The 24,730-nt window shown below is 45.9% G+C and overlaps 2 protein-coding genes and 1 long non-coding RNA gene across 4 annotated transcripts; all 3 read right to left on the bottom strand.

Moving 5' to 3' along the window:
- Positions 1-395: 395 nt before the first annotated feature.
- Positions 396-11,852, bottom strand: LOC117648509. The gene is made up of 8 exons (XM_034391016.1): positions 11,781-11,852; positions 11,246-11,361; positions 8,440-8,643; positions 7,308-7,500; positions 4,386-4,550; positions 3,696-3,880; positions 1,755-1,861; positions 396-685 (listed from the first exon to the last, which is right to left on the bottom strand). The coding sequence occupies exons 1-8, from the start codon at positions 11,850-11,852 to the stop codon at positions 396-398; spliced, it is 1,332 nt and encodes a 443-aa protein (XP_034246907.1).
- Positions 11,853-12,667: 815 nt separating this feature from the next.
- Positions 12,668-15,108, bottom strand: LOC117648200. 2 transcript variants are annotated; one of them, XM_034390541.1, is made up of 3 exons: positions 14,909-15,108; positions 14,273-14,526; positions 12,668-12,899 (listed from the first exon to the last, which is right to left on the bottom strand). In XM_034390541.1, the coding sequence occupies exons 2-3, from the start codon at positions 14,445-14,447 to the stop codon at positions 12,748-12,750; spliced, it is 327 nt and encodes a 108-aa protein (XP_034246432.1). In that variant the 5' UTR covers positions 14,448-14,526; positions 14,909-15,108; the 3' UTR covers positions 12,668-12,747. The 2 variants fall into 2 exon arrangements, with proteins under 2 accessions (XP_034246432.1, XP_034246434.1); XM_034390543.1 differs by having other exon boundaries at positions 14,273-14,420.
- A 53-nt stretch (positions 15,109-15,161) lies between these two features.
- Positions 15,162-21,937, bottom strand: LOC117648141. Its single transcript, XR_004587859.1, has 4 exons — positions 21,635-21,937; positions 19,402-19,483; positions 17,468-17,547; positions 15,162-15,230 (listed from the first exon to the last, which is right to left on the bottom strand). It is a non-coding gene; the product is annotated as an uncharacterized LOC117648141 (long non-coding RNA).
- Between the last annotated feature and the right edge of the window lie 2,793 nt (positions 21,938-24,730).

The raw sequence follows: 24,730 nt of genomic DNA, 5'->3' as shown, positions 1-24,730 counted from the left end.
AAGTGGTTGCCCCCTCGGAATTTTCTACTGTCGGAGCACTGCTTTCACGTATAAGTAGCTTGCGTGTCAACCAATGGTTGTTTTTTAGGTACGCTTGAGACTTGAGTAATTTAGAGGAAATGTATTTCGACTGTTCCGAGCGAACGGTTTTCTCGAGGACGTGCCGAAAACGAGTGCGCAGAACAAGCGTAGAACGTAGTAAGGCGCCTCCAGAAAGATGAGCATGCTGCCGCCCAGGAGCAGCCCCATGAGGCCTGACGTGTTGTCTGGGAGAGAGAGAGAGAGAGAGAGAGAGAGAGAGAGAGAGAGAGAGAGAGAGAGAGAGAGAGAGAGAGAGTTAGTTAAGAATCATTTAAGAGAGCAAGACTCTGGCATTTAAAAGCAAACGAATGAAGTTACACTGCAACCAATCTGAAAGACTGCGTACATAAAATGGCGAAGAGACCCATCGTCTGTCGTCGCTCGTGGAAGATGCCTCTCGCATAATCGCCATGAAAGACGCTGAGCTGAAAGCACTCGGCGCAGATCTGACTCTGATCCATGTCCAAGAGGCGCTTCTTGACACCGTACGTATATGATTTCATTTCACACGATTCAATGCAAGTCGTAGCTGCAGCTCTTTTTAGAGCTCTGTCATTGCTCAGTTCATACACGCATGACATGCTGGTAAAGTTGCAGGGTTTAGCTGAAAAGAGACACAAAAATAATTCTGGTTAATCAACAATTTATCCCCCTTATAATTTAAAAAATTTTTTAAATTTTAAAAAAAATTTTTATTAATTTCTTCCCTTACAAAATTTTCAACGTTTTTTTTCGAGTTTTATAATTATTTTAATATTTTAAAATTTTTTTCACGCCCAAAATTAGGGGACCCATTTGTTCTCCCTTTACGTGATTAAAAAGTTAACTTTTTGGGTTTTGTTTTTTTAAAAAACACTGAAAATGATGAAGGCATCAAATTTGTAATTTTACAAGCGATTGTGCAACGGAATTACCCAACCATTTGTGAAATTTTAGGAAACTTCTTTTTTTTGCATTGCTGAAAGGTATTGAGCACGTTTGAGAGATTGCCTACCATTCAAAGGGGGTTCACAACAAATTTCTTTTAAAATTAAGAAGATTTCCTTTTTGATTGAATAATTCATAAACGGCTCTACGAATTAATTTATAAAAGAACGAAATGTTATTGTTACTTTACAGGGAATTTGTAAAAAAAATTTTCGTAACTTTACAATAATTTTTTACAGTGTAGTGTAGTACACTTCGCATCCGAATCGAATCGATTCGTGGTACCTTCGATTCGGATCGATATCGAATCAGCTGAGCGGTTTCAAGAGATTCGACGAATCTGAACACCTTCCTTTCGTATTTGAATGTGTGCTCAAGATCCTACTGAACGAAATAAGAACAAAAAGTTTAGTATTTTGACAGCACAGCGAAGGCAGTAACGTCTGTTAAAGGGTTGTCAGTAGCTAATGACCATTTTCGTCATATTACGAACAAAATTTCTCAGTAGGAAATTGGGAGTAGCGAGCTCAAGTTGTTTAAAATTTCTTCTTTCACACCGATGAATCACAAAAGTCGTTCTAAGTGAGTGTGATCCGGTTCTCGTCGTAACTGACAATTACGTTTTTCTAGACTGCATTTCTTAAAATCCTGGGCTTAGAATGCAGTTAACGTGACAGTCCGGGTCTGTTCATTTTCTGTGCACATAGAAAACTTGTGCGAAGAAAACATTTGGACATGGAACTCACCGCCACTGCCTAACTGTTTAACGTGCAACAGGCTTGCTGGAACACAACCGCAGACCCTCATCGCTTCATCGAAGTACCGACTCGACAGGCACTTCACTGCGGAGTAACTGCGAACGAAATAGACACCAGGAGCAGAAGTGTGTGGCATTTGTACATAACAGCGTACATCTAGTGGGATTCCCTATGAAGATACGTTGCTCTGTCAGATGATCACTCAAGTCAGATACGCGCTCTCCACAGACTAAATGTTATAGTAAGGGAGAGTGGGGTAATTCCGGACGCTTTTTTTCTTTTTGGTCTTTGAGCTTGAATATGCTTCTTGGGTCAAATGTTACTACAGGAGAGTAAAGTATGGACCTTTACCTTTACAGATATACATGAAAGCCAAATTTTGCAACGGTTAGGGGGATATAGGCGCCCAAAAAAAGCCCCGCAAGTGTCCGGAATTGCCCCCGGCTGGGGTAATTCCCGGGCGACCTATGGGGGAATTCCCGGGCGACCTTAAAATTTGAAAACATAGTTTCTTCCTTTTTTTAGTGAGGCACTTTCAGAAGGGAAAAAATTTCGGAAAATGTTTTTAATTATTACCAAAGCATATTATAAAAAGTTTCACAAAACCCCAAATTGAAACCTTCTTTTGTCAAACTGTGTAGCTTTTTTGGCCCCTCCCCTTATTTTTTGTAAAAAAAACGGGGGATGGGATAAATTTTATGCATGCGTGCCCGTTGTTCTTGTTCCCGAGGATTCCCGTGATGATCTTTGACCAAAGGACAGCCCCCTGGGTGACCCTAAGAAGGGTCACAAACCCATGACCCGGGGCCTGCTGCATGCATTTTTGGCTCGGGGGGAGGAGGACGGCAAGGATGCAGCTGGGGGCTGTGGGGTTTTTTGGAATGGGGCGACGGAAAAAACCAATGATGCCCGTTTGGGAACAGAAGGGGCCCCGGGGCAAATCCCAGGGGGTATATTTTAAAATTTTTTTATTCCAGGTTTTTCCTGGATTTTTTAAGGGGCCGAGAAAAAACGACATTTTTTAAAACCCAGAAGGTTTTAAACCCCGGGTCAAACATGGGGAAATTCTACGGGCCAAAGTTTCCCATGAACGCTATTTTCCGTTTATTCGTTCTTTCTTTCCCTTCTGAACGGTGGGGATGCATGTCCACAATTTGAACCCACTACTTTAAATTATGGGGAAATTGAAGAAAAAAACCCCCTTGTCCGGATTTACCCCACAGGTAGTGAAAACCTTTTATGTTCAAATTTTAAGAAAACCAGCCATACGAGAATCCCGAAAGGTCAAAGAAAGTCCAAAGACCATTAATATGATAAAATTTTAGTCAGGGGCTGAAATTGACGGAAAGGGACGATAAGTACGTGGAAATACGGGGGAAAAATGCAGCTTTTGCCATTTTTGATGGTACTCAAATTTCGTGAAGCGCCACAGCAACCGGGTTTACCCCCCTTGGCGATTTTGGGAAATTTTCATTTTAATGATTATCTTCCTCTGTTACGCGGGCTTTTGAGTTATCTTAACTCAAACCCAGTGAAAATCGAAGTGTCCGGAATTACCCCGTGTCCGGAATTACCCCACTCTCCCTTACGAATTTCGTTAGAGACGTCACAGTCCCAAGAACACGAAACGCTCAGTGACGTCATTTGATGCCAATATGGCTGTTATTGGACGAAATTTCTCTAAAAAAAACGGTCATTATGACGTCATTTCGACTTCTTTGACTTCTTTGTGTTTCGTGTTTATTGGGAGTTTGTAGAGCCAGCAAATCACCTATCAGTACAAATTTGCACGCAATTTTGCACAAAACTGGGGGGAAACGTGCGATTTTTCGTATGGCAATCGTAACAAACACTTCATCTGTGCCAAAAACTATATGTAACGTCTTGCAAAAAATTGTGCACAACATTTAGTGTGTACTCACGCATTACCTGGCTTTTAGTGAGCCGTTTTGCTCATAATAGCACTGTCGGACTGCCTCCGGTATCCTTGTGAATCCTGAAGACACTGTGACGCCTGCGGCAGACACTCTGACTTGTGCCCCTTCCCCAGGCGCGATAGTCAACATGGTGTCGCTGGACAGAGCTGGTTGGCTGAACGGGGACGAAGTGCCTACCTGTCGCGGAGCAGAAAGGTGTATACAAAGGCAAATTGCGCCAGGTTGACGAGAAAATTGTTGGAACCCCTAACCTGGACTTGAAACTCAAATATGTTACGTAAGAGCGAGGGGCGAATCAATCAGCGTTCTGGTGTACACATGAGTACATAAGTGTCGGTTAGTACACCTTGCTTTACTCACAAATTCCACATTTGAATACATTTTTACCCTTTCTTTAGCGTTTCAAACGACACTCAACGCCAAATCGGTCAAAAAATAGTGAATTTCGCCCGATTTAAACTTGTGAGTCCACTGAGTACGGGCAAATTTGTACTCATGAGTACACTTGTGATTCACCCCCCGCGTAAGAGTATCTTGGACTAATGAGAAAACATTAGTGGAACAGTGGGCCAGAAGACCGGTGGAGGCGGCCAACACTGTAGACGCGTTTTGAGCTACAGAGTCACTGAACAGTCGCGAACAGAATTTTACATTACGTAATGTCTTCAGTATTAGTGCTTACCCAAACATTACTAGCACCGCTTCTCAGAGCAGATCCAGATTGGTTGAATACAACATACACGCCCGTTCCATCACCTGCCATCCCACTTATGCGTGGATTGCAAGTCGCGTTCTCTGAAGTTTCATTGCTGTAGGAAAAAGCCACGTCACGGATCCCGATACCTCTCTGAAGAAAGTAGTTCACTAACTCTTTGCATCTAATTACAAAGGCATTCTATTTTACATTCTAATCCATCAGGTATTCTGTTAATGTTCTTCCTGGATTCAGACTTGTGCTATAGTATGTATACATGGATAGGATTTAAAAGGAATTTTGTGACACATCAAATGTCGCAAACCGTGGGCAAGACAGTTGAAAACTTTCTGCACGCCAAAAACGTTTCCTGGTTTTCTCAGGAACTCCCGGGAAATCGCCTATGTCTTTACCATATATATAGGTCTATAGGCCTATAGGCTTCCAGCAGAAACCAGGAAACGTTTTCACCGTGTGAGAACCTGCAGGTAGTAAAATTTTGTAGGTTGTTTTTAATCCGTTTTTTGCCTTTCCCTCCTTACGACTACAAAGGCTTATTGGAAAATGTCTCCGAAAATTTGTTTTTGTATTTGGTCTACATCGCTTGTCTCTGCGTGGATTAAGAAAGCCATAACAAAGTCTTTGTTTTAAAATATATTTTAAAACAAAGACTTTGTTATGGCTGTCTTCGATGTTTGTCGTACGTACCACTTCAGTCCCGCTCCTTCGGTAGCAGCTGAGTTGAAGACGTAGCACCAACGATCCAAGCGACGTTGGAATTGGAACATTTCAGAGCATTGCATGGCCGTATTGTGCCATTTACAGAGGACCAGCCATTCGCTGCATTTGGGAAAAGCCTGTGCATCGTTTCATGCCATAAGGTAGTCTCACGCTTGCAAGTGTGCCACACCAATGTCACAATTGGAAATGTGAGACACGGTCCATCCCACGCTTGCACAGCAAAAACGTTTCTTGGTTTCCCAGGAACTTCCTGATGGGAATCGCTTATGTCTTTACCTGGCTACCAGGGAAGACCAAGAATTTTTTTTGCCGCGTGCAATTGCCAGTCTCCGTGAATGTGTGTCTCGGTGGCTCAGATGGTCCCAGGCGAGTCAGTGTTTTCCCCAATTTACTTTTCAGATACGTTACCAACATTCTAAGATAAAGCGGGCCGATTGTTAGTGTCTCGGTGGCTGGGACGGTACAGGCGATGGCCGCCACGAGAGTGTCCCGTGATCGAATCCCGGGCGGGTACAATCTTTTACCGAATTCAGTTCTCAGATCCGTTACCATCACTTTAAGATTGGGCGGACGTGCCATTAGTGTGTTGGTGGCTCAGACGGTAGAGGTGTCGGCCACCACGAGGAGGTCGCGTGTTCGAATCGCAGGCGGGTTCATCTTTTCCCGAATTCAGTTCTCAGATCCGTTACCATCACTCTAAGATTGGGCGCACCAACCAGCAGGGCCTTGGTGGCTCAGACGGTAGAGGTGTTAACCACCACGAGGAGGTCGTGGGTTCGTATCCCAGGCGGGTTCATCTTTTCCCTATTTCAGTTTTCAGATCGGTTACCATCGCTCTAAGATTGGGCGGCCTCATCACCAGTGTCTCACTGGCTCGGATGGCAAAGGCAGTGGCTTCCACGAGAAGACTGAGGGTTCAAATCCCGGGAAGACTGAATATTTTCCTGCATTTACCTCTCAGATCCGGTACCATCACTCTAAGATTGGACGTGTCCGCAAGGTATGTGTCGCCGTAGCGCAGTGGGCAGGGCGGCGGCACGACAGTTCTCTGAGGCCCTGGTTCGCCACCAGGTCGGTTCGTCTGGGAGTATTCCCGGGACTGAATTTCCACAAACCCTTTATGATGCCTCTACTCCACCCTCCCTTCGGGGTGGGGGGGTAGGGGGGGTGGGGACCCGATGAGGGGAACTCTTTTGTCTTTTCAAGAGGGGAAAAACGCGAGTTTGCTTTTCTTATAGCCAGCATGCCTGTTTATTTTTCATCAGGGCGCGGTGACGTGTCAGATGGGTTGCCTACCCTCACGGCGCCGTTCAGTGCGTAGCGGCGTGTGCAAAACGTTATTGCGGCCGGGATTCGAACCCAGGACCTACTGGTGGTGGCCACCGCCTCTACCATCCGAGCCACCGAGACACTGGTGGCGAATCCACCCAATCTTAGAGTGATGGTAACGGATCTGAAAACAGAATGAGGGAAAAGATGAACCCGCCTGGGATTCGATCACGGTACATTCTCGTGGCGCCCACCGCATCTACCGCCCGAGCCACCAAGACACTGGCCCACCCTATTTTAAAATGATGGTACCGTATCTGAGAAGTGAACTGGCGAAAAGATTGAGCCGCCTAGGAATCGAACTCAGAATATCATCGTAATAGCCGAGACCTCAACTATCTGAGCCAGCGAGACACACATCTGGGACGCGTCCAATCTTACCACAGAAACAACTACAAGTGTGAGACTGACCAACACTTGGATTTTCGGTGCTTCCTCTGCAAGGCCTGAGCAAGTTTGTACGGTTTTGACAGTGTATAAGAATGCTAAAATTTGATGGACCAGACTGCCAGGAGTGCAAAGTTTTGTACCAACGGATTCACAGTGTTCTTTTAACATCCGTTTCAGGTTTCAGATGAAAACTAGAACTAGGACTTGCGACGTTTGAAGGTCCTTAGCCTCAGCTCACCACTTTAAAAACCTTGAGTATTTTTAACCTTACAAAGAAAAGGAGCTTGTTATAACAGGGCATTTAAAGCAAGCTTTAAAAAAAATAATAATAAATACTTCGTAATTTACGAACTATTAATTCGTATTACAAACTGAAAAGTTTCTGGCTTACATATGCTCAAAATAATTCTAAAGGTCTTTCTAAGCGTGACCCAAGACCGCACATCTTACCTCGAGCATGATAGACTCCAGGTTCAGATTGTCTAACAAGGTTACAGCGTTTTCCCCGAGTAAGCGGCGCACGGCTTCGAGTGAACTCTTCAAATAAGGCCATCGGTGGTACCAAGAATCGCCCAATGACTGGGCCAGATAATCAGCAGCATCCATTTGCCGTTTTGAAAGTGGTGTTGACGAATTCAGCAGTCTGCAAGGCACGCTACTGATCACTGGTCTTGTCCCAAACGAAACAGGACACTTTTCGCGATACATAGGTAAAGCTAAAGCGTTACACCTTTCTTTATGCCTTAGAGTCACTAGTGTTCACGCATATGTAAGATGACTTTTAAGAAACAATAATGGCGAATCATATCTTCATCATTCGATCTTCTAGAGCCAGACACACAGAGGGCAGAAGACCGGCGCACTGTCCGAAAAAAAGTCCGTAAATTTACGGAGAAAGTTACTCTAATTTTGGGAATGGAGGCTCCGTAAATTTTCCATATTTTTACAGAGATTCTCCGTATTTTTGCGGAGATGAACCGCATTTTTTCAGAAATAAACGCATTTTAACGGTTTACTTCCCTCCTTCCACCTTCGATGTTAATGCAAACAGTGTCCTTTTAGACGAAAGTGATTTTCTCCAAAACTGTTTGAAGATCCACTTGACCACATGCCATTTGGATCGGATAAATGGACGGAAACCAAAAGGCGAGGTCGCTTTAGGGAAGGCGCACTCTTGGAGCACCTAATCAGTTGGTCACCCAACCCATCGATAACGTGAATTAGTCTGTTCTTTTTGATAAGTAAGGCTTCTATTTCATTTACATACATAACTTCCATATTTTTACGGAGAAAATCCATAATTCAAAAAAACGGAGATCTCCGTAAAAAAAAATGGACAGTCTCCGTTAAATTTCTGTATTTTTACGGAGTTTTCTGACAGTGCGGAGGCGGCCGAAATCAAACAACCGCTTTGAGCTCCAGAGTCGCTGAATGGGACTGGAACCGAGCGCGTGACAGCAACAATGGATCCGTAGTTCGGAGAGCAATTCATTGGTGGGGTCACGCGTTCGGTTCGATTCCCACTAAGCGAGTCTGGAGCTCATAACGCGTCTGGTCTTCTGGCCCACTGGGAGACGCTTACTTGTGAAGGGCTTCACGCATAACGTGTTTCTTGAATGAAGGCTCGGGACACACGTAAACCGCAGGGAAGTGCCTTTTGTACGCAGGGTCCCGCGTAGACAGAAGGGCTACCTCGGATTTCCCCGACAAATATATCATCCACAAAATGCTCGTGAATGTCACCATCACTGAAGCCGAGACGAGAATCGCGAAGCTCCAAATGATCCTATCGGTGTTACAAACGAAAACATTTACAGGATATGATATCGAACATTTTCGGAAATATATGATGCCAGAAAATTCCGGAATTGTGAAGTTTTTGGTTCGGAACCTCCGAACAGGTTCTCCATGAAGACCCTGTGTTATCAGGTACGGAAACCTAAACCAAGGGGTCCCCCACTTCACAACAGTCTCCACGCTAGGAGGAGTCAATCTCATAATCTTGAATCAGGAATGCTTGTAAAATGGCTGAAAGCGAGAAAAAAATCATGCATGAATCCATCATGCAGAATCCCTAACCATGCGAGACAACGAGCTATATGTGTACAAAAAGATTCTGGGTGAGGGACCCCTTGTCAGAAATGGAACTTCTAGTGCCGAAGTATGGAGGCTCCGGATTAATTATAGGCACTCTAAAAAAAATTATGAAATTTCATATCCAAAGGAGTCTAAAATTTCATAATCACGTTCTAAACCTCAATTTTTATAACCTTCGTATAAAATTTAAGATTGTGTTATGAAACCTAAGATTTGGGTTATGGATTTTAAGATTAACTGGTTATAAACTTTTAGAACAGAGTGACTTATAACTCTGGTTCTTAAAATCTAGATTTTCGCTTTGAAAGTTTATAACGCTAGCCGATTTTAGAGCAAGGTTCTGAAATTTTAAACCGTTTAGTCCTGCTGCCTAGTCCTTTATTCATGGTTAAATTAATAAAGAGGTGAAGTTTTCATTTTTATCGGCATGTGTTAACATTTTCCGAACCGCTAAGGTACACTGTGCGAAAAAACCACAGTGAATCCCGTTAATTTTTGTGCCGGAATTTACTGTAGTTCAGAACACAGGATATACTGTGCCTGGCTACAGTATTTACCGTACCTTGTACAGGATATTCCGTACTCCACTCCTGTGGTACAGTAAATCCCGTACAAAGTACAGTGGATCCTGTAAAAAAGGTACAGTAAATCCTGTACTCTGAACTACAGTCACAGCTGTACCAAACAGTACAGGATTTACTGTGATTTTTTCGCACAGTGTAGGAGTCCTAGGGGCGGTCTACAAACTGAAAAACGTACATTTTATGCACTAACTGGAGCAAGCACGCTTTTGCTAGCGTATGCCTACTACTTTTTAGTGCATACAGTTATTACATTAATGAGAGGTATGGAGAGCTGTCTGCTTCAGTTCGCGTGTACATGGCATGATGCACTAGTTAGTGCATGCTTGGCGGGCATGCGCTTGTTGGAGCGTACTTGCAGGCATGCTCCAGTTAATGCATGTTCAAAATTTGTGTGTAGTATTTCCCAAGAGGCTGCAAATCGCGTCCCTTGCAATGCCTGACCGGCCACCGTCCTCCGGGCCGAGCCGAGCCGAGCCGAGCCGAGCCGGCCAAGCCGAGCCGAGCCGAGCCGCCCCGAGCCGGCCGAGCCGAGTCGGCGCTGCTTCCACGGAAAATCACCGCTCGCCGGCCTGCCGGCCGAAGCCGAAGCTACCTGTGCCCGGCGAGGGGTCGCGTAATCCCTCGGCCACACGGGATTTCGGCGACACTGCGTCACTTTTAGTGTGTCTTTGTCTCCAGTGCTGTGCACAGCGTATCCAGTTCGCGTCCGCGTCACCGCAAGTTCGCGTCATCAATTTTGTTTCGCTATGTACCGTTAGTGCGCGTAGTGCGTAGAGTGCAGTTAAAGTGTTGCTTGTGGTGCCGAACAGCCACCACTCGTGTTCAAGAGTTACAAGCTATTTTGGCGACCCTCGGAAAAAGGACGTGTTTTCGCCAAAAGCGGTGTTACTGAGTGCTGTTATTCCATCTTCTTAACTGTAGGGACGGGCGATGAACGTGTGGGTGGCGTATTATGTCAATTCGCTTCTCCTCTTTCATCCTCGTCCCCAAAGTAGTTTCTGCGTGTCGACCGAGTTTCCCTAAAGTGCATCTGGATCTTATGCACTGCTGCGCCTCTGACTGTTAACAGCGTCGACTGCACTACAGTACAATGCTTATTTCCGTTGGCCAGCTGCAACGATTTGCGATAATACTGAGTGTGAAAAGAAATCATAGCTTTCTGAGATTTCATCATTTGTAACATATTCATTAAGAAAGGGATAAAGGTTTTATTTATTATTATTTTTTATTTATACATTTTGTGGGCAGTAATGAAACTATTATCATGTTTCATAATATTGGTTGTAGAGATTCAGAACCAAATGTGAATTTTCAAAACCAATTGATTCTAAAAAATTAATAAACTAGTTCTTACATTTCATAAACCACTTCTGAAAGTTTAGAACAGCAAGTTATGAAATTTAAGAACTTTTTGGATATGAAATTTAAGATTCATTGTTCTACAAATAACTTCAAATCCAGATTATGAAATTTAAGAAGCATTTTTTTTAGAGTGGGCCACTCACTGTCCATACATTTTCTGTCCTTTTTTCCACCAGTGTAAGGGCAGCAAGTCATACAAAAAATAGCACGAAACACTCACAAAGCAGTTCAAGGATGTCAACGTCAAAATAATGCTTTTTTTGGTCGAAATTTTGACTACAATTTGTCATGTTGACATCCAAATGACGTCACTGTGAGAGTGTTTCGTGGTCTCTGGGATGTTACCTTGATGCCAATGAGCCTTTGACGACGTAATGCATCCCGTGGACACTGCTGTGGCATCCAATTTCCCGAAGCACTCTCTTGGCGGCATACAGACGAAATCTTGACATTTCTTTAATCTGATTAAAGCATTTAAACACTGGTAGACAATGGCTGTGACGTCACTTCTTAAAATGTGGCTCGTTTTGATCGACTTATCTAGTCGAGCTCTATAAGCCCGTTGTCAAAAGTGATTTCTAGTTTAGGGCCGTTTTTCTGACGGTTTGACTAGACTATTCCTTTTCGTTAATTTGAGCGTAACAGAAAATTTACAATCAAACGAATGTGACACGACCGCATCGCTTTTTGTGACAAAAAATCAGCAGGCGAACTGTCACATCGAAAGGAGCACCTATTGGCAGATGTCTTGTCACATCCAAACGAATGAGCCACCAATGCACTATCACGTTCGTTCGTATGTGACAGTCACATTTTAACGAACGTGACAGCAGTTGGTACACGCACGTAGCAAGAACGAGAAAAAATGAGACCTACCTACCAGGCGTAACACGGTTGTCTTGCTCGAAGACAGAGACTCAAGTTCATAACCCTCGTGGTGCAAAAGTGACATTGACAATTCCTCCTAGGGTGTTTAATATTCCGTGAGTGCTGCTTGGCTACCGGCACGTCACTACGCCAGAGAGCCACGCCGAGACAGTGGTCAGCGCTTCATCGCGGAGGGTCGTGATGTGAAATTAAAACTTTCCCGATGGCAATTACAGTGGCGTGACACTTGAAGCAGTTCGTGGCCGAACAATGAGGGACTGCCCCTCGGACTGTCGAGCCGCCTTCCACTCGATTTGTCGACAGTTCGACGCGGACTTGCTTTGCTACAAAAAGCTGCCACGTACTGAAATTCAAATGGCCAGACGGGCACAGAGGACCAGTGGAAGCGGTCAAAATTCTAGACGCGTTTGGAGGTCCAGAATGGCTAAATGAGTATCTGAAATTTCAGTTTTTGTTTTTTAAACAGTGTACTACCTGTAACAAGTCGTTCGTGTAACCTCGATAACGAGTTACTCTTATTTATGGTCACCCAATTATCTCCGCGAAAGTGCACATCTCGTGGGGAGCGGCGGCAAAGTTTCGTCCGGGCAGTGTGTGTCACCTCGGGAGCTGTTTTGAATTAGTAAGATGGAACGAATAATTAGCATCATACTTAAAGCACCTTGTTTATTAGCCAAGAAAACATGACCCAAAATTACAAAATTCATTATCAGACTTTAAGTTAGAAGATAACTCTATTCCTCGAGGCCAAAGAGTTATTGAAAAGATAAAAAAACTTCCACCACCACTTCACTTGAAGACAATTTCGTGTAAAAACCCATGTAAACCATTGTACCGCAATAAATACAAAGTCTAAAATATAAATGATTAAAATGAAAATTAAGGCCCAGCAGGCACATATATTTTGAAGAGAGTTCATACATTAAATAAGAACCATGAACTGCCTGGCAGCACATCAATCAATCATGCAGCAGCTGGTCGACGGACACCTTGGCGAAAATGTTGTTGGCGATGCCGAGAATCACGTCGGCCGACTTGAGGCGGAGTTCGGGCATCAAGGCGTCGAGGACGAGGTGCCCACTGGTGCGGAGCAGCATGATGGTGGCTTGGGCTGCGACGGGAAAGAAACGAATGTAACAACTGGAAATAAGAAAGTATACTTAGTTAGCGTATACATATTACGTTTGATTTTTAGCAAATACTTATTACGCACAATAAGTATCTGTTAAAAATCAAGTGCAATAAGTTACACTAAAAACAAACGTAATAAGTATACGCTTAAGGTGGAATGTAATGACTGAAAATTACAAAGTAGAGGCGGAGAATGGGATAGAGAAAGAAATGACAGCTGCCTTACAGAGCGAAAGACTGCACAAGTGTAAGCTTCAACGCTACAAAAGGATGAAGCGCATGCCCAGCAAAAGGAGTAAGAAATTAGACCTGTTCACCAATCTACTTGAATTCAAGCTTAGTTGGTTAACACTGGAAATCAGGCTCAAACCAACTTAGCTTGATTTCTAGCTTCAACTCTGATAAATACAGTGCACATGTAAAGCGAACTAAGTTTCACCATTATGCTCACTGTTCACATCAGAGTGACTTCTGTGAGTCAAGCTGTAGGGGAGGGCACCAGGCACTTCATTCAAGTAGATTGGTGAACAGGTCTACTTCCTTACTCCTTTTGCTGGGCATGCGCTTCAACCTTTTGTAGCGTTGAAGCTTACACTTGTGCAGTCTTTCGCTCTGTAAGGCAGCTGTCATTTCTTTCTCTAACCCATTCTCCGTCTCTACTTTCTTATTTACACTCATTACATTCAACCTATAGCATATACCTATTACGTTTGATTTTAAGTGTAACTTATTGCACTTGATTTTAAGACATGTTATAAGTATTTGCTAAGAATCAAACATAGTAAGTGTGCGCTAAATGTCAAGCATAATAAGGTTACGCTAAAAATGAGCATAATAAGTTAACTCTAAAAATGCAGCATAATTAATTAGAACTAAAAACTAAGTGCAATAAGTTTGTGCAAGAAACCAAGCATAATATGTTCACATTGAACGACACATATTAATAGTTTCCACTAGAAATGAAGCATATTGGCTCATCCACTCAGACTCCCCCTATCTAAACCAAGGGGTTACCCACTCTGGTAATCGTGTGTACACTTCATCCAGTAATCAATGGTAATCACACACCAAAACTGGCTAGTTTGGCCGTTTTTATCGGATTTTGGGTTTTTTTCTTGTGAAATAAGGCCAAAATGCTCTTAGCTGGCCAAAATTATGGAATTTTTTGAGTATGTTCGTAGGTAATCACTGGTAATCAGTAATCCTGCGTACACTCCTGAGCTGAGTGGTCAACCCCTCGATCTAAACGCATAAGGGAATTACCGAAATATACTTTGTTTTGAGCGAAAATTAACGCTTGACAAAGGCATGCAGACGTAGTGAAATTTCACCCGTTCAACGTCGTCAACTCACCAATGATGAAGTTCTCCCCCGCCGCCCGGTCGATGCGCATGCTCACGTCGCCCACCGTGAGGTCCACCAGCAGGCGGTCCACGTGCACGTGCTGCCTGCCAGCTCGGTCTGCCCGGTCTGCCCCGCGCACCGACGCGGGGCCAAGTGACTGAAATATTTGGGAGAGTCCTTGCATTGCGTTCAAATCACTCGCCTCAGGCGGACCGCCAGGGTAGCCGCGGCCAGCGTCTCCGCGACAGCCGACGTCCTCCACACTAAGAGAAGGAACAAATCATTGTCACACTTGATGAATGCAGCCACCAATGAGCCATTCTCGGATCGTCGTCCAGTTATGCTGTTTCACGTCTAGGGCTGCCCACGCTTAATGTTTTAGAACAAATTTTGGATGAGCCATCACAGTTTATAGTGCACACGAGCCTTCCGTACAAATTTGTACAAAATTTAGTACAATTTGGAGAAAAATTGCGAAAAAGGGCGGTTTTCGTACAAAAATAGTGCGAAAATTTCGTGCGCACAAAAAATTGTGATGACTCGCTATCGCTCAGCCAATAATACGCTGTAGAGACCCTTCTGTAAACTTGCAATTCAAATTTACAGCGAAGTCGTCGGAGACATGAACAGCGAGAGGATGCTTACGTGAGGTCGCGAACTGTGAAGTTGCTCACGCCCGTGACGTCGATGTCCTAGGAACCTGTCCGGCCCCTCGGCGCGGTGCGGCCATGGCGCCGGTCGAAGACAGACTGACAGCGACTTCACGGACGCGCCGCCGGCCGCATCCGGTCGCAAGCTTCACCCACCACTCAGAGACACAACAGTGCTTGCGAGATGTTGGGGCGGCGGTTTGGGGCGGCGGCGGGAGGGTGCCTGGCATTGCCCCGGCAAAGGGATCTTGGGCCCCCTCAGCCCCCTTCGACGCCGCCACCGCGCGCCAGGCACCCGCCGGGATAATTCCATTTACCTAGAGAAAAACACGAGAAAACAGTAGAGAAATCAAATTTTCAAAAAAGGAAAAAGCAAAGTGAATCTATATCCTGATGGGTGAGATACAATTGGATAAAATCGGGGCAACGAGACAGAGCCAACGGTGCCAGTTTTAAGCGAATCGGAGAAGTTTGGACCCGGGTTCAAATCCCAGTGGAGTATGTTTTGATTATTCATTTTATTCAAGTTTTTGCATTGTTTCCGAGGGGGCGACCACATTGGAATTTATGGGACACGAGATTTCATCAAGCATAAGATTTCGTCGGTTTTCGCAAGATTTTGACCGTTATTCCGGTCAAAATTAGCTAATTCTGGCCTTTTGGGAGGCAAGATTTCAAATTTCCAAGAGATTTCAAGCGCTAAGGAGCCACAAAATTTCGAGAGTGGTTGCCTCCTCAACTGCACGTGTGGCCCCACCAATGGATTCCATTCGAGAGCAATCTATTGGTGGGGTCATAGATTCGTCCCACATGGCGACTCTGGAGCTCAAAACGCGTCCGGGATTTTAACCGCCTCCACCGGTCTTCTGGCTCGTGCTCTGCAGCAGAAAACGCAACCTCGCGCCATCAAACCGAAATCACGACCAGAATGACTTTAAAAACAGAAAATGTTGAAAAATTGAGTGTGTCAGCCCCACGGACATCCAGAGGCCCCCGGACACTGGTCCGACGGCTGGGAACGGGGCCGTTTGCTCTCAGACTGCTGGCGGCCCGCGCCCATGCTCCCCCAGGAGGCGAGCAACGTGAAGCGAACAACACCAAGCAAGCCGCCCGGAGGAAAGGGGCGCGGGCGGGTGGGGGCCCGAGGCTTCCTCTTTCAGACGGGCCAAACAGGAAGTCCAAAAGAAAGAACTCTTGTAGTAGGTTAGGTTAACGCATCCAGGGAGAAACCCTCCCCAGATGCCGGGCCCCCCGAAGCCAGACCGTCTACCTTCAACTCACAGTTAGTTGTGCAGCTCGGCGAAATACGCCAAAAACTGCGGAACGTAACTTGTGGACGGGCCACCAACTGTGAGCTTCTCGAAATCAAACTAGCGTTGGGACTCGAACTGAACGTGTGACCCCACCAATAGAATGCTCTCCGAACGAAGAACCCATTGGTGGGTTACGTTTAAGTCCTGTTGGGCAACTCTGGAGCTCAGAACGTGTCTTGAGATTAAGTCGCCGACGCCGATCTTCTGAACTCGATTGTTTCTGATGTTTTAGAGCGTGCTGGTGACGAAAATAACATCTATTTTGACCCCAGACTCAAGTTCAAATTCCGTTAGGGTTAAACATAAGCAAAATTCACACATTTCTAAAAATAAGGGACGATGAAAATACCGATGAATATCGCTACTTTTCCTGTTATATTGGTATTGGCCAGGAAGTACGCATTCGTTGGAGAACTGTGATTCGACAATGGTTAGTTTCTCGTCGAACCGAGGGAGGGTGAATTATTTTGACCGCCTCCACTGGTCTTCTGGCTCGTGCTCCTGCAGCAGACAACGCAAGTTCGCGCCATCAAACCGGAATCACGACCAGAATGACTTCAAAAACAGAATATGATAAAAAATTGAGTGTGTCAGCCCCACGGGCATCCCGAGGCCCCCGGACACTGATCCGACGGCTGGGAACGGGGCCGTTTGCTCTCAGACGGCTGGCGGCCCGCGCCCATGCTCCCCCAGGAGGCGAGCAACGTGAAGCGAACAACACCAAGCTCAAGCCGCCCGGAGGAAAGGGGCGCGGGCGGGTGGGGGCCCGAGGCTTCCTCTTTCAGACGGGCCAAACAGGAAGTCCAAAAGAAAGAACTCTTGTAGTAGGTTAGGTTAACGCATCCAGGGAGAAACCCTCCCCAGATGCCGGGCCCCCCGAAGCCAGACCGTCTACCTTCAACTCACAGTTAGTTGTGCAGCTCGGCGAAATACGCCAAAAACTGCGGAACGTAACTTGTGGACGGGCCACCAACTGTGAGCTTCTCGAAATCAAACTAGCGTTGCGCAGTGGGCCAGAAGACCAGTGGAGGCGGCCGAAATTTTGAACGCGTTTCGAGCTCCAGAGTCGCTAACTGGGACTCGAACCGAACGTGTGACCCCACCAATGGATTGCTCTCCGAACGAAGAATCTATTGGTGAAGTCACATGTTCCGTTAAAGTCCTTTATGACAACTCTGGAGCTCAAAACGCGTCTTGAGTTTTGGCCGCCGACGCTGGTCTTCTGAACCACTACTACTTACGCAGTGTTTCGGCAGCTGCGCCACGAGCACACCATGTCACAGCCAACATCGTGATGAGGAAAGAAGTCATGATACTGCACCTGAAACAGAAATAAAACTTTAGTTCACATTAAACTAAACCTCGGTCAGCCGTTAAATAAATGTTAAAAGAGCAGTTACGAAAATGACACGAGGCTCAAGGAATAAATGTATGACGGCCAGAGAGAGACGCGAGAGTGGACGAAAGTGGGCGAGTCAGTATCGAAAAAGGCGAAAGAATTTCTTTTACAGGAGGGATCTTGAAGACCGGAGACAGCTTGGAAGTGACTGGATCACCACATCAAACGCCGCTTTGAGATCATTTCCGGCGAACTGTACATCACAGAGGACTTCAGTGAACTGTTTCCGGTGTTAGCCCATTACGTACTATCATCCTTCGGGACATAACTTTTATTGAGGCAACCGCCTCACTCAAATTGAACCGAAAATTTCATTGTCAGAAACGAACAGGTCATGAGGGGTAAGAATTATGTGAAACGAGTATAGAGGTACACGAAGACAGATTAGCGAAACGACAGTCACGAAAGTTATTGAGGAGAACTGAAGGTTGAAAGCGAGGGGGCAACCACATTGCATGTTTGGGGACACAAGATATCTTCAGGCTTGAGATTTCGTCGCATTTTGCAAGGTTTCACTGTAAACGTAATGCTCGGACACATGGCCAAATTGTGGCGTGACAATTTACGCCGAAAACCGTGAAAGACAACGCGTTTTCTAAGACAAGTCACGCCAAAAACCGGCATGACAACAAATTCACGCCAAAAATTGGCGTGAATTTTTGAGTCACGCCGATTTTTGGCGTGTCTTTTCTGTTATACCGTTTAATGGCGTGACACTATTGCCGCCCCTACAGCGGCACGAAGTCACGCCGATAGATTTTCAGTGTTAAACCGTTTCCGCTAAAAATAAGCTTAATTTTGGCCGTTTGGGAGGCAAGATTTCAGATTTCCCAGAGATTTCTAGCGCTAAGGAGACACAAGATTTCTAGAGTGGTTGCCCCCTCGACTGCACGGGTGGCCCCACCAATGGATTCCATTCGAGAGCAATCTATTGGTGGGGTCATAGATTCGTCCCACATGGCGACTCTGGAGCTCAAAACGCGTCCGGGATTTTAACCGCCTCCACCGGTCTTCTGGCTCGTGCTCTGCAGCAGAAAACGCAACCTCGCGCCATCAAACCGAAATCACGACCAGAATGACTTTAAAAACAGAAAATGTTGAAAAATTGAGTGTGTCAGCCCCACGGACATCCCGAGGCCCCCGGACACTGGTCCGACGGCTGGGAACGGGGCCGTTTGCTCTCAGACGGCTGGCGGCCCGCGCCCATGCTCCCCCAGGAGGCGAGCAACGTGAAGCGAACAACACCAAGCAAGCCGCCCGGAGGAAAGGGGCGCGGGCAGGTGGGGGCCCGAGGCCTCCTCTTTCAGACGGTCCAAACAGGAAGTCCAAAAGAAAGAACTCTTGTAGTAGGTTAGGTTAACGCATCCAGGGAGAAACCCTCCCCAGATGCCGGGCCCCCCGAAGCCAGACCGTCTACCTTAAACTCACAGTTGGTTGTGCAGCTCGGCGAAAAACGCCAAAAACTGCGTAACGTAAATTGTGGACGGCCCACCAACTGGGCGCTTCTCGACATCGAACTAGCGTTGCGAGGAACAGTGGAGGTGGCGGAAACTCTAAACGCGTCTTCAGCTACAGAGTCACTTTGTGGGACTCCAACCGAACGTGTGACTACACCAACGGATTGCTCTCCGAACGAAGAATCAATTGGTGAAGTCATATGTTCCGTTTAAGTCCTGTATGGCAAGTCTGGAGCTCAAAACGCGACTTGAGTTTAGGCCGCCGACGCCGGTCTTCTGAACCACTACTATAGTACTAAGTAGTACTAAGTATACTTACGCAAGGATTCAGCAGCAGCGCCAAGAGCACACCATGTCACAGCCAACGTCGTGAGGATAGAAAACAAGTCATGATACTGCACCTGAAACAGAAATAAAACTTTAGTTCTCTCTAAACAAAACTCGGTCAGCCGTTAAATAAATGCTAAAAGAGCAGTCACGATAATGACACGAGGTTCAAGGAATAAATGAATGACGGCAGACACGCGAAAGTGGACGAATGTGGGCGAGTCAGATGTTTCGAACTAGGCGAAAGAATTTCTTCTTCGGGGGGGATCTTGAAGGCCGGAAACAGCTTGGAAGTGACTGGATCGCAACAACGAACGCCGCTTTGAGATCATTTCCGGTAAACTAATATCACAGAGTACTTCAGTAAACTGTTTCCAGTGTTCTCCTATTTCGTAGCCTACTTTCATCCTTCGGGACATCATTTTCATTCAGACAACCGCCTCACTGCGCATTGATCCACAAATTTCATCAAGGATAAGAAAATTATGTGAAACGAGTAGAGGTACACACTAAATGCTTAAAGACTTAGCTATCGCCGTATTTGTGCATACTGAAGTTAAGTACAAATTTGTTCCTAAATAAGGTACAATGTTTTACATACTCAAGCGCAATATGGAAATATTGTACCTAATAGGGTACTTCGCAGAAGAGCCGGAGTGGAAGTTGAGAAGAAATCAGGAAGAACAAAGTGTGCGAAATGTGTAAGAATGAGCGTCTGCGTCGCCGTCCTGACGCTTCCGCAGAGTTATATTCTCATATAAGTCCGGCGTTTGTCCTTCTTCATTTCTTCTCAACTTCCGGTCCAGCTCTTCTCCGATGTTACATAAGTTCTGTATGCACAAAAGCGGCCATAGCTATGGACAATAAAGAACGTAAAACATGGAGTGTGTACACGAAGACCGATCAGCGAAACGACAGTCACGAAAATTATTGAGAACTGAAACTTGAAAGAAAATGAACAGGGTTAATGAGAATCTCAAGCAGCAGTGGAGATAAAGAAAATGCTGCGTGAGACTTGAGCTAACACTGAGGGAGTTGTGTACGCTTAGATATTCCCGCTTCGCAGTAAACTGATTCGGGCCACTTCTGGTTGGGTCACAACAAACAGACGACGCGTTGGTTTTACACCAACCAGCGGTTCTAATATCATGATATTTTCACTCGAATGAGTAAGATATTATGTTCCAGCTTAAAAATGCCATTTAACGAAGAAAAAATATTTTCGGCGATGTTTAAATCCTCTGTTGTATGTTTGTTATGACCCAACCGGAAGTGGCCCGCTCGCCTTTAGTTCTTCTTCTCGGCTCCGCTGAAATAGTCAAGTCTTGCGTAACATGCCCCCTAACTTATTTCCAGCAACGCGTGCCGATATTAAACCTACACAAACAGCCGTTGCAGAGATTCTCAACAAAGGCATGTTTCTTTCAAACATCGGCTCTAGTAACCTGAAGGTAGCGTCGAGGGGTCGACAACTACCTCGAGCCGTGTACGAGGTAGTATATATTACCGGTAATATAAGTAATATAGGGTAATATAAGGTAATATACGGAAATAAAACAACGGTAATATATGATAAAAGAAGATGAGAACGTGACACAGTATCCTTGACTAAGGCTAAAATCAGGAGTTCTGGCTAGAATTTTGGTATTATGCAGACCTTACCCTCGTTTCATGACAGCGCCCCCTGTCAGATAAAAGGTATGCAACCCGATGCAACCTATCTGACAAAAGTATGGCGCGTAGCTTCATGTCAGATTGAACACGGACATCAAATCCGAATTTCTTCCTGTCGCAAGGAGAAGCCTAATAGCTTTAACACCTTGATACCAAGGTTCAGTACGGCAAGTTTAACGTTAGTTTAGGTTAGAAACATTTGCTTAAGCAAATCACAGAAATATGTGGTAATATAGTGGTAATATAGAGGTAATATACGGTAATATACGGTAATATAAGGTAATATAGAGGTAATATAAGCTCTGCGTACGAGGTAATATGGGAGTTGTCGACCCCTCGGGTAGCGTACATATCCAAATCTTGCGTAACACCTTCACGGAGTTAACTACAGAGACTGCAGATAGGAACTCAAGCGCACCGACAACCCACAGACTAGAAACCGGAAAGCAAACTTAACTCATCTCCTTTCAAGATCACTTGCTTTGCCTGGACTTTCGATACCTTCAAACCAATTAAGTACGAGAAGTACCGTAGGGAGAGTCGGTACTCACTGCAAAAGGATCCGTCGGAGAAATGAAGTTCATGAGCCTGACGCACAGGAAACCACAGAGAAGTTCGCGCCAGTACGCGATGCTGCACGGTGTGCGGAGCGGTGTTCGGATGTGCAAGAGCAAGGTGAAGACAACTGAGGAGAGTGACGTCCTTGCAGTGCAGTGTCAACGGCGAGCCGCACACTGCTGAGGTGCCGAAGTCCGCCGCCTGAGGGCGCTCCCCAGACAAAAAGATTTCTCGCCCGTCACGGGCAGTCTGAGCAAATCTGGGTACAGCACGGGCGTGTGCGGGCTCAGCACGGGCACAGGGTGGGCACAGAACGGGCGCATCATCCGAAGGCGGGTCGAGGCTCGAGCCCGCATGCGGGCCATGGCTTAATTGCCACTTAATTCACTGTGGCAAAAAGCTACGGAAAATCCTGTAAACAGCTTGTGGTAATTCTCCGTAGGCTCTTACAGTATTTTCTGTAGGACCGCACAGTATTCTCCGTAGGACCGCACAGTGATCTCCGTAGGACTATACAGTCTTCGAGGTCCTACGGAGAAGACTGTGCGGATTTACAGAGAATACTGTGCGGCCCTACGGAGAATACTGTAAGAGCCTACGGAGAATATTGATAAGAGGGCTACGGAGAATCCTGGCAAAAAAATTAACAGGATTTTCCGTACCTTTTTGCCACAGTGTTGCAAGAGAGAGACTTCTGGGGGGGAGGGGGGGGGGGTAATGGCCTCGTAGCCTAGAGGCTCAAGTCAGCCGCATGCGGGCCAATGCTGGCAAGTACGGGCAGTTGCAAACGGGTGTTGAGTTGCGTACTGCACTGTAAATGTCTTACGGTGAAAGTCTGCACCAACATATTACGGTGGAGATTTTCTCCATAATACCAATGATATACGTCAAAATACGTATAAGATACAGTGAACTCTCAATGGTATGTTACGAAGTCAGCTGCACCACCATAATTTGGAACATTTTCACCATAATATGTAGAATCTTCACTGTACAACAATTAGAACGTATGCAATTTCGATGTAGTGTCTGTCTGGAATTGAATCAGGACAACGAGGTAGACGATGGATGCAGTGATCTGAAACATGAAACCGGCGTATGTGAACTCACGAGAGAGGCAGTACCTGTTCTCACACTAGTTTAAGCATACATACTTTTCGTACAAATTTCACACGAATTTGTGCGATTCTGCGTGCAAACTTGTACGATAAAATGGTGTGAGACCACAACAAGGTTGTACAAATACATTTAGTGCGCATCAGAAGCTTGGAGCCTTCACAGACTTAATGAGACTCTTACCCGCTCGTACCGTGAGAAGAACTTCATATTTCTCTACCAATAGATGATTGATTGGCTGAGCGATAGCGAAGCCCGTTACTCCAGTGGGGTTGAAAAGTTTCGTCTGTCTGTCTGTGTGCGCGTGCGTGCACTACTCCTCCTTAACGGCTCGGCCGATCTGGCTGAGATTTTGCAGGCTTATTCGGTATGTTCTTGGCTCAGCACACGCGAAATTTCACTATCCTAGCTCAACTGGTTCCGTTTCTATAGCCGAAAAACACCTATAAACCGGCGGAAAATCGAGTTTTCTGCAGGTAGATCTCTCCTGTTTTGATGAGAGGGGGGTCCCCAGCCTCGTCAAGTTGAAAAGTTACGATGGTCAAGATCGTGTAATTTGTAGATGAAGCAACTCCATCTAGAATACACAGCCCCCCAGCATGCAACAAATGAGCTATTTTACGAATAAGAAGAAGAAAAGAAGACGCCTACCCCACCCACCCGCACCGCCCCGCTCGGAACATAACAAACCCTCATTTGTTCGAACAAGTGAGGGTTTGTTATGTTCCGAGCGGGGCGGTGCGGGTGGGTGGAGTAGGCGTCTTCTTTTCTTCTTCTTATTCGTAAAATAGCTCATTAGAAGAAAGTGATAATGGACAAGCATTGCCTGCCGAAGGCAGGCTAGCGCCGCAGGCCAAGGTAGGTACGCCAGGCGCGGATTGGAGGAACAGGCAGCGAGACAAGACGACAAGACGCGGTCTGGCGTAAACCTACCTTGTTATTTCTCCAATGACTTAAGTTTTATCTTGTGTCACTGGGCAATGGTTTTTTACACCTTCTACGGCTAAATTGCAGAGTAGTATGATTAAAAAAGTTCCAATTTTGCCCCAGGCACAGCGATATAGTAGATTAAAAAACGAAATAAAATATGCAGGGCCCAAAATTGACCATTTCGCGAGAACTGCTCTCCCCAGACGAAAAGATTTCGCGCCCGTTACGGGCACAGCCTGAGCAAATCTGGGCACAGCACAGGCAAGTACGGGCTCAGCACGGGCACAGCACGCACAGCACGGGCAGGTACGGGCGCATCACCCGAAGGCGGGTCGAGGCTTGAACTCGCATGCGGGCAAGTGCGGGCAGATGCGGGCAGACGCGGGCAGGCACGGGCACATACGGGCAGATGCGGTTGCATCCGGAGCGCCTTGAGGTTTGTGCCCAAGACCAATTCGTGGTCGAGCTCAGAAAAGCTAAACACGAGCAAACGAAGCCTGCACACTAAATGTCATGGGACTTTTTTTGTCCCACGGTTTATGCAATTTTAAGCACATCCGGTGGTGATGCAATTTTGTGTCCGCCAGGCGGGACAAATTGTCTGGTAAAAGTACAAGTTGCAGCTGGCGCCGGACAAAATGTTTCACCAGACGGGAACAAAATTGTACCAGCGTCGGATGTGCTTAAAATTGCATAAACCGTGGGACAAAGAAAGTCCCATGACATTTAGTGTGTGGAGCAGTGATGCATGCCTGGAAGCTAGGTACTATCTCATGCCGGGTGAGCATGGAGGTAGTTTGGGTTGCCCATGCTACGGGGTAATACACTGCAAACCTAACTGTCTACTAAGTACACACTTACAAATGCATGCTTGCAAGTACACACTTGCAAACGCATGCTTGGCCAAGTACACACTTACAAATGCATGCTTGCAAGTACACACTTACAAACGCATGCTTGACGCCGTATAACTCCATGCGTCAAGCATGCGTTTGTAAGTGTGTACTTGCAAGCATGCATTTGTAAGTGTGTACTTGGCCAAG

Source organism: Thrips palmi, unplaced genomic scaffold (genome assembly GCF_012932325.1).
Source record: "Thrips palmi isolate BJ-2018 unplaced genomic scaffold, TpBJ-2018v1 HiC_scaffold_3, whole genome shotgun sequence".
Lineage (NCBI taxonomy): Eukaryota > Metazoa > Arthropoda > Insecta > Thysanoptera > Thripidae > Thrips > Thrips palmi.
This window is presented reverse-complemented; position numbering and strand designations above follow the sequence as displayed.